Source organism: Nothobranchius furzeri, chromosome 5 (assembly GCF_043380555.1).
Source record: "Nothobranchius furzeri strain GRZ-AD chromosome 5, NfurGRZ-RIMD1, whole genome shotgun sequence".
Classification (NCBI taxonomy): domain Eukaryota; kingdom Metazoa; phylum Chordata; class Actinopteri; order Cyprinodontiformes; family Nothobranchiidae; genus Nothobranchius; species Nothobranchius furzeri.
Window position 1 is genome coordinate 8,784,960 of NC_091745.1, and position 13,689 is coordinate 8,798,648.

A 13,689-nucleotide genomic window follows, 5' to 3' on the forward strand; every position below is an offset into this window, starting at 1 on the left:
CAAAGAAGGGCCAAGAGTAGCGACTCTGTTCACGAGTATTGCTTTATCGCAGTTTATAGAGTGAGAGGTTTTTGTTTTGCAGAAATGGAACTCCCAACTGAGGTTAATATCCCACTGACCACCACACCAGGATCAGCTGATCAAAGCGACGCTGATCATCAAGAAAACCACACGAAAAGAGGATTTTGCGCAGCTTTCCGGTATAACGAATTTCACAGGAGGCTGGCCATCTGCAGCATCATCTGTGGGTTCTCCTGCATTGGATTCAAAGCTCTGATATATTCAGTCGAGGTATTTCATCTCTCCTTCATTTTTAGGCTTCGGTCTGAAGATGAGACAGTTTGCTGTTAGGAAGATTGTATTTGGAAAATTTCAAAAACACTGTTATTCCAGCTTAAAACAAACACCAGTCAGACATTCTAGTATTTGCCCTTACTTTTGCGTCAAAACGTTCTGAACAATCATAACAAAGGTCACCAGGAGGTAATCCACTGGTTCCAGCTTTCAAAACACAGAGATTTGTGAATTATAGCTAAATAAACAAGCTAGTTATGAAAATGGTGACGACAGTGGCCACCCTGTAACCAGTGGGTTGCAGGTTTGCACCTTGCTCAGTCGCCGTCCATGGGCCAGAAAAGGCGCCTGTGCTCTGCAGCCACGCCTCTGTCAGTGCACTCCAGGGCAGCTGTGGCTTCCATGTAGCTCATTGCCACCAGTGAGCAAATGTTTGTGTGAATGGATGAATGACTGAAGTGTTGTGAAGTGCCTTGGGTGATCTTAGGACTCTGCAAAATGTATAAAATACAAATATCCTCAGCTACCAATGAACAACTTTCCTACTACTGTGAAAAGCTGCAACAAGAAAGATTTCAGATGATTTAAAGCTTAATTTGGCATTTAACAACATTCAGAGCTGCAGCTTTGGCAACCGCTGGTGTGTTTCTGGTTTCAGGATGAACGGAGTTGCATCTGATTAATTTTGAGAATTGCCTTTTGCCTCAACCAAAAAAAGAAATAAAATGTTTTGTAAAGGACCAGCAACATTATGCCTCAGCTGTTGTGTGGCTGGTCTGTAAAAATGTTTACCAAGTTTTACCCAGTAGAATAACCAGGTGGTCATAATATAATGCCTAATTGATATTTTTCTATCCTAAGCAAATGCTGATTGAATTGTTAAATGTGTTTCCCTCCCCAGGCGGAGCATGCAACAAGTGACAAGGCTAGAAGACTTTCCAAAAAGGCCAGAATGTACAGCATCCTCTCCACTGTGCTGTGGGTTATCTTCATAATCTCCATTCCTGTCCTATTTTTTTTATTTTTATTTTTTTATTTTACCGTGTCCTGTTTGGCTGTGAAGCAAACAGAATGGAATGCTAGTAACAAGCCTTTCAGATTTACTCTCAGGTGGAGCATCAAAGCGTCTGCTTTTAATGTCACGCCTGATACATAAAACTTTATTGTTATTGTTTTTGAATGCTTTGTAATTGCGACCAGACACGGAGACAGAAGTGAAAGAGAAAGGAAAAGACAAAAGGTGGTGGTGGTGGTGGTGGTGGTGGTGGGGGGGGGGTTCCACAAAAATAAACAATAATGAACAAGAGTCCGCTTCTAGACCTGCAGAAAAAGACAAAAAAAAAGCAAAGGAACAAAAAAAAAGGGACACAACAACAATACAACAAGATCAAGCTATCACTGCGTCAACTTGATGAAGAAATATATAATCAACATTGTTTAACTGAAGAATCACGATAATAAATCACAGTGCATTAAGTGCCCACCATAGTTTTAAGACCTGTGTTTAACGTGCCCAAGCCCAAACTTTTGAGAGCACCATGTGAGCACCTGTGTGTGTACATGCGCTTGCTTATGTAAGGTTTCTCTATAGGAGCGTCCAACAGAGAGTGTGAGGGACCACAGATCCGCCCCCCAAAGATGCACAGGAGACGGGGTGGGGGTGTGGGGTGGGGGTGGGGGGTGGGGGGGGGGGGGGGGGGGCTCCAAGTCCCAGAGATCCAGGCACTGCCCCAGACTGCAACCAGAAAGGCCCCCGCCCCCCTCGAGAGGCACAGAGGATCGCCCCGGGGGGCCACAACCAGCAGCCGGCAGAGTCCCGGGAGACATCAGTGGCAAGCCCACAGGCCCGCCCACAGCCTCCCACCCCCTAGCCGGCCGAGCCCGGGACCCAGCAACCCGGGACCCAGGGGCAACCATCCCCGCCGGGGACCCAGCAGAGCCCAGGGACCCAGACCCCACCAGGCAGCCACCGGGATATATCAGGCAGATGCCAAAAATCTTAAACCCCCAGACCCGGTTGCCACGAACACTTAGGCAGACCAAGGCACAACCCCCCACACCAGGTGTGGCAGGGGGAGGGGGGACGAAGATCTAAATCATCAAAAGAAGTTCCAGGAGAGGGGAGGAGTCAAAGGCCCCACCTGACATATACAGTCATACACAAACACAGTCACACACTCCTTCCTTCATGCTCACACGTGCACATACAACCCAAAACTTACAAAAATGCACGCCGGACACCCACTCATGCTCCCCATACACACCCTATTCACTCTGGTCCCGGTACTGCTGCACATGGGGTACAACCATCACCTGTAACCAGAGTTCGACCCTTGCTGCTGGCTCTCCCGCCCAATGCTGAGCACAGCAACCCACCACCCCAGACCCCAACCAGACGGCCAGATCTCCCTCCTAGCCTCCAGCCCCAGGAAGCCAAGCAACAACAGAGGTGTGTTAAGACCCCTAGTCTCCCTCCGCCTGCTCCAATATAGTGTTGTGTGATCATGAGGTGTATTCCATGGCTGTGGTGAGCGGGCAGTGCGGGCATCATCCGGCCTATGCCAGCTGATGCCACAGCACCACCCCACTTACACCCTCAGCCCTCGGTGTCTAAGTGCGGTTTAAAATTGGAAGTGGGCACCGGCACCCGGGAGGAGGCTGAGATATCCCCCTGCCAAATGCCGTTGAATATGCTCACTCCCAAGGCCCTAAGTGTGTGTTTGTGTGGAATGTCGTCAGTGGAAGTGTATAATGTGCAAATAAAATTTGGGGCAGGTTGCCACAGGAATGCAGAAATGGGGTCCATACCCGCACTCCCTGACTTGCCCAAACCCCCAAGGTCCTATGTGTATGTTTGTGTGATGATGTGAGGGAGCAGGAGAGAAATACAGGTGCTGGCCAGTAAATTAGAATATCATCAAAAGGTTGAAAATATTTCAGTAATTCCATTCAAAACGTGAAACTTGTACATTATATTCATGCAATGCACACAGACCAATGTATTTCTGATGTTTATTACATTTAAATTTGATATTTATAGGTGACAACCAATGAAAACATCAAATCTGGTATCTCAGAAAATTAGAATATTCTAAAGGCCAATGAAAAAATGTTTGTTTCTCTAATGTTGGCCAACTGAAAAGAATGAACATGAAAAGAATGTGCATGTATAGCACTCAATACTTAGTCGGGGCTCCTTTTGCCTCAATAACTGCAGTAATGCGGCGTGGCATGGACTCGATCAGTCTGTGGCACTGCTCAGGTGTTATGAGAGCCCAGGCTGCTCTGATAGTCGTCTTCAGCTCCTCTGCATTGTTGGGTCTAGCGTATTGCATCCTCCGCTTCACAATACCCCATAGATTTTCTATGGGGTTAAGGTCAGGCGAGTTTGCTGGCCAATCAAGGACAGGGATACCATGGTCCTTGAACCAGGTGCTGGTGGTTTTGGCACTGTGTGCAGGTGCCAAGTCCTGTTGAAAGGTGAAGTCTGCATCCCCATAAAGTTGGTCAGCAGCAGGAAGCATGAAGTGCTCTAAAACTTCCTGGTAGACGGCTGCATTGACCCTGGACCTCAGGAAACAGAGTGGGCCAACACCGGCAGATGACATGGCACCCCACACCATCACTGACGGTGGAAACTTTACACTGGACCTCATGCAACGTGGATTCTGTGCTTCTCCGCTCTTCCTCCAGACTCTGGGTCCTTGATTTCCAAAGGAAATGCAGAACTTGCTTTCATCAGAAAACATAACTTTGGACCACTCAGCATCAGTCCAGTCCTTTTTGTCCTTGGCCCAGGCGAGACGCTTCTTGCGCTGTTTCTTGTTCAAGAGTGGCTTGACACACGGAATGCGACACCTGAATCCCATGTCTTTCATGAGTCTCCTCGTGGTGGTTCTTGAAGCGCTGACTCCAGCTGCAGTCCACTCTTTGTGGATCTCCCCCACATTTTTGAATGGGTTTGTCGTCACAATTCTCTGCAGGGTGCGGTTATCCCTAGAGCTTGTACACTTTTTTATACCACATTTTTTCCGTCCCTTCGCCTGTCTGTTAATGTGCTTGGACACAGAGCTCTGCGAACAGCCAGCTTCTTTAGCAATCACCTTTTGTGTCTTGCCCTCCTTGTGCAAGGTGTCAATGATTGTCTTTTGGACAGCTGTTAAGTCAGAAGTCTTCCCCATGATTGTGGTGCCTTCAAAACAAGACTGAGGGACCTTTTAAAGGCCTTTGCAGGTGTTTTGAGTAAATCAGCTGATTAGAGTGGCAGCAGGTGTCTTCTATATTCAGCCTTTTCAGAATATTCTAATTTTTTGAGATACCAAATTTGGAGTTTTCATTAGTTGTCACTTATGAATATCAAATTTAAATGTAATGAACATTGGAAATACATTGGTCTGTGTGCATTGCATGAATATAATGTACATGTTTCACGTTTTGAATGGAATTACTGAAATATTTTCAACCTTTTGATGATATTCTAATTTACTGGCCAGCACCTGTATGCGGGGATGGGGAGGAATGACTGGTTGGGCTTAGCCCTCCAGGGAGCCAGCTCCCCCACTGGCCCCAATAGGCACCTCTGTTGTCAAACTGCCACCCAGGGCATGGAGACCTAGCCCATCCTGCCAGGGCCCAAAGCAGCAGCACTACAGAGCCTCACGGAGTCCGAGGGCACCAACCCAGCCCCACCCCAGCAGAATATCTATGCCCATTCCAGAATTTGCACAACTTCCAGAATACATAAGACATGGAACATCCAGGTAAGGTTGGGTCCTCCCCCTCCTGGACCTCCCCCTCCCCTGTGATGGAACGGCAGAGGAGCCAAGGTCTACCTGAGGCCCCCGAACCCGGGCCAGGCACTGCTGCATGTTCCTGCCTTCTTTCCGGCAGCATACATGTCAGGACCTGACCCCCAAGGCCCCGCCCAGATCCCCACACGGGGCCGGCCACCCCCAAACCCCGATCCCCCAGGCCCCCACCCAAACCCGCCCAGGGGCAATGCAGCTGCCAGGCAGTGACCCATGGTCGCCGCCAAGATCCCCAAGGGGCCCCACTCACAACCGCCAGCAGTCCACCCCCCGAGGCAACCCAAGCACCTCCAGAGGGGGGCAACGGCCCCCCAGTCCCAGACACCCCCGGTGAACCCACCTCCAGGGAACATCCGGATACTCCCAAGCTCAGACCCCCAAGCCCCCCCACCCACACCATCCCGCAGGACAACATCAATGGCCTCCCACCCTCGCTATGTGATTGAACCGATCAAAGGAGCCCAGAGAGATTGATTTGAAGTGGAAGCAGAGGCTAAATCAAGTGTAATATGATCTAACAAAATATTTCTATACTGGTTAATGCAGAGAGTTTCTCTATTTTTCCAATTCAAGAGGATAGTTTTCTTAGCGATGCATATGGCAGTCAGAACCACGTGAACCACAGATGTTTCAATCGGGACATCGTCCAGGTTTCCCAGTAAACAAAGAGAGGGGGTGGTTGGGATATGACATTTCAGAGACTTTGACAGGTCTTCACATACTCTACCCCAAAATTCCTGGACAGGTGGACAGGACCACAGTGCATGAATGTTATTGTCAGGAACGTTGTTTGTGCAGTGTGTACAGGTGTCAGACGACACAAACCCCATCTTGAACATCCGATGGCCTGTATAGTGTACTCTGTGTAGAATTTTGTACTGAATTAATTGTAAATTGGGAGTGTCTGATCATTTTAAAAGTTTTTAAACAAGTTTGGGACCAGAAGTTCTGGTCAAAGCTGATTGATAGATCCACCTCCCATTTTTCAATAGGGATTACTATTCTATCGTCTATTTTGGACAGTGTCTTATATACTTTAGACAGTAGTTTGGGGGGTTTGAGATTATAGAAGTCTTATACCCTTGGAGGTGTTTGTAATTCTATTTTATTGAGCTTAAATTTTTGCTTGACTACAGATTTAATTTGGTGGTATTCTAAACAGCTATTCTTATCTATTCCAAATTGGGAGACTATTCTATTAAATGGGATGAAGTCCAATCCTTCATATGTGTTCCAGGTATAGGATTCCTTTATTTTTCCAGTCCGGAAGGTTCATCATTTTATTATTTTGCAAAATATCAGGATTATTCCAGATAGGTGTGCATCTGCAAGTTATTAGTGAAGACTCTTGTCATTTTAAGATACTCCCACCATGCTGTCAGAGAGGTGCTGATACTAATACTTTTGAAGCCTTCATGTTTTCTTATGCTTGAGCTAATAAATGGTAAGTCTGAAAGCTTTATCGTATTGCAAAGTGTCTGTTCTATGTCTAACCAAGACTCATCTAGTGGGTTATCTTGCAACCATCTTGGTATATATTGCAGCCTGTAGGCTAAGAAATAATAATAAAAGTTGGGTAGATCCAGTCCTCCTCTGTCTTTGGTCTTCTGAAGCGTTTTTAAGCTAATTCGTGGAGGTTTATCCTGCCAAAGGAATTTGGTAATTGAGGAGTCCAGAGATTTAAACCAGTCAGCTGGTGGTTTGTTTGGGATCATTGAAAATAAGTAATTTATTCTGGGTAAGACCATCATTTTAATTGTAGCAACTCTCCCCATGAGTGATATTGGTAAGGATTTCCATCTTGCAAGATCATCTTCCACTTTCTTTAAAAGTGGGATGTAGTTTAGTTTGGTTAGATCTGCTAACTTGGGAGAGAGATTAATTCCCAGGTATGTGATATTCCCTGACTCCAATTGTGTATTAAGTAAATTGACAAAGGAGAAATTAATTGGTAGAACTGTGGATTTTAACCAGTTTATAGAGTAATCTGAAACTTTTGCAAAAGTTTATCAGTTCTATTGAATGAGCGAGAGACAATTGAGAATTCCGGAGAAAGAGTAAAACATCATCTGCATAAAGACTGATCTTATGTTCTATTTTCTTACACTTTATCCCTTTAATACCTGTTGTTTGCCTATTTGCTGCCGCTAGTGGTTCGATAAAGATAGCAAACAGTGAGGGGGAGAGTGGGCATCCCTACCTGGTCCTCCTCTGAAGACAGAAGCTAGCTGATATTTGGTCGTTTGTCCTTACACGTGCAGTTGGCAAACTGTAATGTTTGTAGTATGTTTATGAAGAAGTTCCCAAACCCAAATTGCAAATAAGAACTTCCAGTTAACTCTATCAAAAGCCTTTTCTGCATCTAGAGATAATATACTAGTTTCTATGTTTCTACTGTAAGAGAAATCTATCAAATTAAGTAATCTACATGAGTTAGTGGATGATTGTCTACCCTTAATGAAACCAGTTTGGTCAGGGTGTATTATGAACAGGGTTACCTTCTCTAATCTTTTTGCCAGGGCTTTACAAATTATTTTGAGATCAACATTAATAAGGGAAATTGGGCGATAGCTGGTAGGAAATGCAGGGCCTTTGCCTGGTTTTAACAAGAGACTGCCATTGGCTGAGTTCATGTTTGGCTGTAATCTGCCGCTCTCTTCGATTTCCCTCACCATTCTGAAAAATATTGGAGCCAGAATGATCCAGAATTCTTTGTAGAACTCTACTGGGAACCCGTCTGGACCTGGAGCTTTCCTATTAGTCATGGATTTAAGGGCTTCCTGTAGCTCCGTTGATGTTAGTGGCGAGTTCAGGACTGTAACTTGGCTGTCTGATAATTTAGGAAGTGTTATCCTGTCAAGGAACTCATCGATCTCGTTATCTGATGGGTTTATCTGTGGTGAGTACAACGTTTGGCAAAAGTCTCTGAAAGTGTTGTTTATTCTTTCAGGGTCAAAAACTATATTCCCGGTTGAGTCTTTAACAGCAGATATGGTAGTTTTCTCTTTATTTATTTTTAACTGGCTAGCCAAAAAATTACCTGATTTATTACTATGTTCAAAGTTTTCTATTTGTAGTCTTTGTGCTAAAAATCGTGTCTTTTTGTCAATAATTCCATGAAGTTCTAATTTAGCTTTACGTAATTTGCTCAGTAACTCTTCTTCTGTGGATGCCTCTAAAGACTTAATGATTTTCTCTAACTCCTGAATACGTTTGTTTTCTGTTTTTTTCTTTTGTGATGAGAAAGAGATTATTTTACCTCTCATCACTGCCTTTCCCGCCTTCCAGAGAATAGATGCTGATATTCCAGGCAGGTCATTATGTTCTAAATATAAAGCCCACTCCTTTTAAAAAAAAATCTATAAAACCTTCATCTTTAAGTAGTGATGTATTAAACCTCCAGTTTTTGCTTGGTGGGATTGTCTTCTTGTTTACCAGAGTTAAAGAAACCGGAGCATGGTCGCTGACCACTATGGGGTGTATCTCAGTGTCTGAAATGTCAGCCAACAATGAGCTGCTGACTAGAAAATAATCCAAATGTGAATGAGAGTGATGGACGTGTGGAAAAAAAAGTATACTCTCTACGGTTAGGATGAAGAGATTGCCATGCATCACAAAGCCCATAATCACTCATGAACTGTTTAACTATGTTAGTGGATTGCCAATTGCGCTGAGTCCCAGCTGTACTGTGCCTGTCTGTTAAAGAGTTCATCCAAAAATTAAAATCGCCTCCAAGTATAAGTGGACAGTCCAATTGTTCGGAGAGAACAGAGAAAAAAATATGAAAGAATGAAGGGTCATCAATATTTGGACAGTTTATGTTGACAATACATAAGCTTTGGTTCTGTACAGATATTTTTAACATTCTAAATCTACCCTCTGGATCAGAAACTGTGTCCAATACTGTGAAATTGATGTTTTTGTGTATTAAAATAGCTACACCTCTTTGCCTAGAGTTATAGCAGGCAGAGAACATGCTGGGAAACTCAGGTGTTTTAAGTTCATCTGCGGATGTGGCAGATCTATGAGTCTCTTGTAATAATATTACGTCTGCTTGCACTCTCTTTAGCTGATCAAAAATCTTTAATCTTTTCTCTATGGAGCCAGCTCCATGTACGTTCCATGAGACAAATCTTAGTGCACCCATAGATGTGTGTGTGAGTAGCTAAAATATGACGCCTTCATGTGAATAAGATGGAATAAGTATCTAAATGTATAAAATAGTATGTTAATAAATAACAGAAAAGTAAACAATAATAATAATAAAGATCCAGCAGTGTTTGTGGTTGTATTATTTGATGCATAAATTATGATATTGTGCTGTGAATTTAATATATCTATGTGTGTGTGTTTGTGTGTGTGTGTTTTTTTGTGTGTAAACAGCTAAGATAGGTAAGATGAAAACATTTCCACAGAAACACACTCCAAAACGTCTGAACCATCCCTTTACGCATTGAATTTTAATCATAAACAACTGAAGGAATCATTTGAATTTTTTATGATTCTTGTTCCACAGATTTCATTGTTGACATTTTTTTCTTAGCAGAAGCTCAGAGCCAAATAACTTTTAATTTAAAAAAGTTTCATCCTTGTATGAAAAAGAAGTAAAGTGTGAATGAACTTCTCAGACTTTTTGTGGTTGCTTCACATTTTTGTTGCTTTAAAGCAGTTAGCAATCATAAGATGAGCAAGCCATGATGATGTTGACAGCAGGGATGAGTCTGTGTGACTAGTGCAAGAATCTCACCCATCCAGCTGCCACAACTGAATTTAAGTCACTCCCAATGTTGTGTTTACCCAAGGAAACAGCTGCGTAAGTGAAGTCAGGAGTGATTGCTGGGAACGAAATATATTGATTTTACCGTCATCACTGAGTCTGAGGATGTTGATTTGTCTTATCTGTGAGGAATGGGACAGAAAACCTGAACTTATGTTGCATTAAAGCATTGTCATTGTGGTGTCAGAAGATCAATACTTACTAAACAATAATATCTAAAGAGGATTCAGTCAAAAGAACTGTTTGAACCAGCTGGTTTCAGCCCAAGGCCTTACAAGTGCAGACACACCTTGCTTTTTGACTCTGGAATGTGGACTGAAAAGAAAAACATGGAGATTGTAACTCCAAAGGATTGATATCACAACTGACAAGATTTTAAAGTCCTTGTTGAAAACACATCAAAGACAGTAAGGGAGCAAGGGGGAAGAAAACTGTAACAAGTGTGTGTGTGTGTGTGTGTGACACAAAATAGGAATACAGGCGAGCCTCTTCGTGTGTAAATGGGCGTGGAAATTTCAGGCCGAGTTTCACTTAACAGTTAGCGTGCCTCCCTGTCATTCAACAACTTATATGACACTGAGCCTTCAGAGAGGCAAGTTTCCCTCTGAGGAGTTGTTTCACCTCAAAAGGACTGTGTCTGGATGTCTCAGCGAGGGATTTTTACTCATTCAAAGGAGGACACTGTAAGCAGCAGGTTGGGGGAATCTCAGGTGACACAGATAAAACACCTACCAGCATTCCTGATCGGTTCAAACGGGACAAACCTTTTGCTGAGAGTTGAAACCGCGAAGAGGATTTTATGCAGTACTTTATAATCAGGTTTGTACTTTATGTAAACCTTCAAATCAGGGGTTGATTTCATTAAAAACATTAGATTTGGTAAAATTATCAAAATGATTGTGTTGGACAGTCACCCACTGCTCGGCACAGACAAAAACAAAAACTGTTCCAATCAGCTTGTGTTTAGTTGTGTGATCTGGTCACATCTGAGGACTTAACCAGTCCTTTTGACCAATGATTCACTGGGCTGTTTAATATTACACAACAGGACCTGTGCAACACTCCGTCACGTTTTCTGAAGAAAACAGCATGTCTACGCTTGTGTGCTGCTCTTTGATTGAGGTGAAGATCAAATAACTAACATTTCAAGTTTTCAGTGTAACTATCTATACCAGCCAAGCAAGTTGGACACCTACTTTGTTACAGCTATGGTTTTAAACGTGCAACTATCAGAGGGTGCTTTCTGTTTCAAAAACAAGGACCTTAAGTCTCCACATCATGACTCACTGCCTGGATATTTGGAGGAACATGTTTTAACTCAGGTGACATTTGCTGTCAAGAGCTTGAGAAAACAGATCAGAGTGGACCCCAAACAGAGAAGACAAAAACAATCTGGAAATATTTCTTGACTGTTACAGTGAACAAAGTTGGTTAAACGCATTTCTAGGTTCTTTTAGGAAGATTTGCTTGTATTTATGGAGTAAACTGACTTTAAAGTCTTAATAACTACAATGAGCTCAAAACAGGAAACATTTCACAAATGTAACCTTTGTTTGGCAGAAATGGAACGCTCAACTGAGGTTAATATCCCACTGACCACCACACCAGGATCAGCTGATCAAAGCGACGCTGATCATCAAGAAAACCACACGAAAAGAGGATTTTGCGCAGCTTTCCGGTATAACGAATTTCACAGGAGGCTGGCCATCTGCAGCATCATCTGTGGGTTCTCCTGCATTGGATTCAAAGCTCTGATATATTCAGTCAAGGTATTTCATCTCTCCTTCATTTTTAGGCTTCGGTCTGAAGATGAGACAGTTTGCTGTTAGGAAGATTGTATTTGGAAAATTTCAAAAACACTGTTATTCCAGCTTAAAACAAACACCAGTCAGACATTCTAGTATTTGCCCTTACTTTTGCGTCAAAACGTTCTGAACAATCATAACAAAGGTCACCAGGAGGTAATCTACTGGTTCCAGCATTCAAAACACAGAGATTTGTGAATTATAGCTAAATAAACAAGCTAGTTATGAAAATGGTGACGACAGTGGCCACCCTGTAACCAGTGGGTTGCAGGTTTGCACCTTGCTCAGTCGCCGTCCTTGGGCCAGAAAAGGCGCCTGTGCTCTGCAGCCACGCCTCTGTCAGTGCACTCCAGGGCAGCTGTGGCTTCCATGTAGCTCATCGCCACCAGTGAGCAAATGTTTGTGTGAAAGGATGAATGACTGAAGTGTTGTGAAGTGCCTTGGGTGATCTTAGGACTCTGCAAAATGTATAAAATACAAACATCCTCAGCTACCAATGAACAACTTTCCTACTACTGTGAAAAGCTGCAACAAGAAAGATTTCAGATGATTTAAAGCTTAATTTGGCATTTAACAACATTCAGAGCTGCAGCTTTGGCAACCGCTGGTGTGTTTCTGGTTTCAGGATGAACGAAGCTGCATCTGATTAATTTTGAGTATTGCCTCAACCAAAAAAAGAAATAAAATGTTTTGTAAAGGACCAGCAACATTATGCCTCAGCTGTTGTCGTGTGGCTGGTCTGTAAAAATGTTTACCAAGTTTTACCCAGTAGAATAACCAGGTGGTCATAATATAATGTCTAATTGATATTTTTCTATCCTAAGCAAATGCTGATTGAATTGTTAAATGTGCTTCCCTCCCCAGGCGGAGCATGCAACAAGTGACAATGCTAGAAGACTTTCCAAAAAGGCCAGAAAGTACAGCATCCTCTCCATTGTGCTGTGGGTTATCTTCATAATCTCCATTCCTGTCCTGATGGCACTCATCTCGTACATCGTTACTTTAGTTGATGACGATTGATAATCCTGTAAAGCATCTTTTTTTATATGTTTTGTTTTTGTGAAGCACTCGTGATTTTTATCTTGAGAGGCGCTATAGAAATGATATTTTCTTCTTCTTCTCCTGGTATCTCTAGTGAGGAAGTAGATGGGACACTGCTGCAGACCACTGAGCTAGGACTCACTATGAAACCAGAAGTTACATGAAGCAAACTAACTGCTGATACCAGAAAATGTCCTGATTTACTCCTCTGGTTACCAGCTGATGCTTTAAAAAAGCAGTCCCTCAAGGTGCTGGAGCTGTGAAACGTCTACATGGTTATAGTTGGTTATATTTATTTGATAAATGGACATATCCAATGCAACATAAAAAAAACCCAGCATTGCCTTTAGACACAAAGCATTTTTAAGGTTTTCAGCCCCATCAACATTATCTACACACCTCACAACTTGTCTTATCGACACATTACAGTCTTTTATTTTTAACACAGAAGGGCAATGGAAAGAAAGTCAAACTGAATTCAGATTAAAATGAGCCTAAATAAATAGAAAAAACAAAATAGGCTGAAAACTTTCCAAACTTACAAATATGCAAGAACTGTCTAAATCCAGTTTAGGCCTAATGATTGATACATTTTGTCATGAAAAGTAAATATTCTTCATTATTGTATAGATTACTAGCAAATACAGCAAACGGTAGCATTTACTCCTAATCTACAAGGCAGGAACGTTTAAAGACCAGACCTGAACTGGAAGGAAAATGGCATGGTGGTACTTTACTGGACATTTGTGACATCAGACTCTTTATGTTCCATCATTACCTGTCTATTATTGTACTGTTACTATAACTATATTTCTGTTAAATGTACACATGTATTCTACTTTTATACACACATACAAAGTTTTTTTTATAATAAAATGGCATTCTTGTGCTCAGTCGTTTGATGTGTTCCGACACGCCCTCATACAAAAACAGCATTACAGAAATGCCTACAAGGCAAATTTTA

General features: G+C 42.6%; 1 protein-coding gene across 5 annotated transcripts; it reads left to right on the forward strand.

The window, feature by feature from the left end:
- Nucleotides 1-156: 156 nt before the first annotated feature.
- LOC139069949 (transmembrane protein 265-like) lies at nucleotides 157-13,614 on the forward strand. 5 transcript variants are annotated; one of them, XM_070551401.1, is made up of 4 exons: nucleotides 157-291; nucleotides 1,196-1,272; nucleotides 11,440-11,648; nucleotides 12,549-12,844. In XM_070551401.1, the coding sequence occupies exons 3-4, from the start codon at nucleotides 11,442-11,444 to the stop codon at nucleotides 12,702-12,704; spliced, it is 363 nt and encodes a 120-aa protein (XP_070407502.1). In that variant the 5' UTR covers nucleotides 157-291; nucleotides 1,196-1,272; nucleotides 11,440-11,441; the 3' UTR covers nucleotides 12,705-12,844. The 5 variants fall into 5 exon arrangements, with proteins under 5 accessions (XP_070407502.1, XP_070407501.1, XP_070407500.1 ...); XM_070551400.1 differs by lacking the exons at nucleotides 157-291; nucleotides 1,196-1,272 and adding an exon at nucleotides 10,436-10,698 and having other exon boundaries at nucleotides 12,549-12,711; nucleotides 12,820-13,400; XM_070551403.1 differs by lacking the exons at nucleotides 157-291; nucleotides 1,196-1,272 and adding an exon at nucleotides 10,561-10,698 and having other exon boundaries at nucleotides 12,549-12,625; nucleotides 12,820-13,614.
- Nucleotides 13,615-13,689: the final 75 nt, after the last annotated feature.

What these genes read in the sequence shown, in the direction of transcription:
- LOC139069949 (XM_070551401.1), top strand. Translation starts at nt 11,442, where the DNA reads ATGGAACGCTCAACTGAGGTTAATATCCCACTGACCACCACACCAGGA. An exon ending in CTCTGATATATTCAGTCAAG is followed by an intron (nt 11,649 to 12,548) that starts GTATTTCATCTC and finishes TTCCCTCCCCAG; the next exon opens with GCGGAGCATGCAACAAGTGA.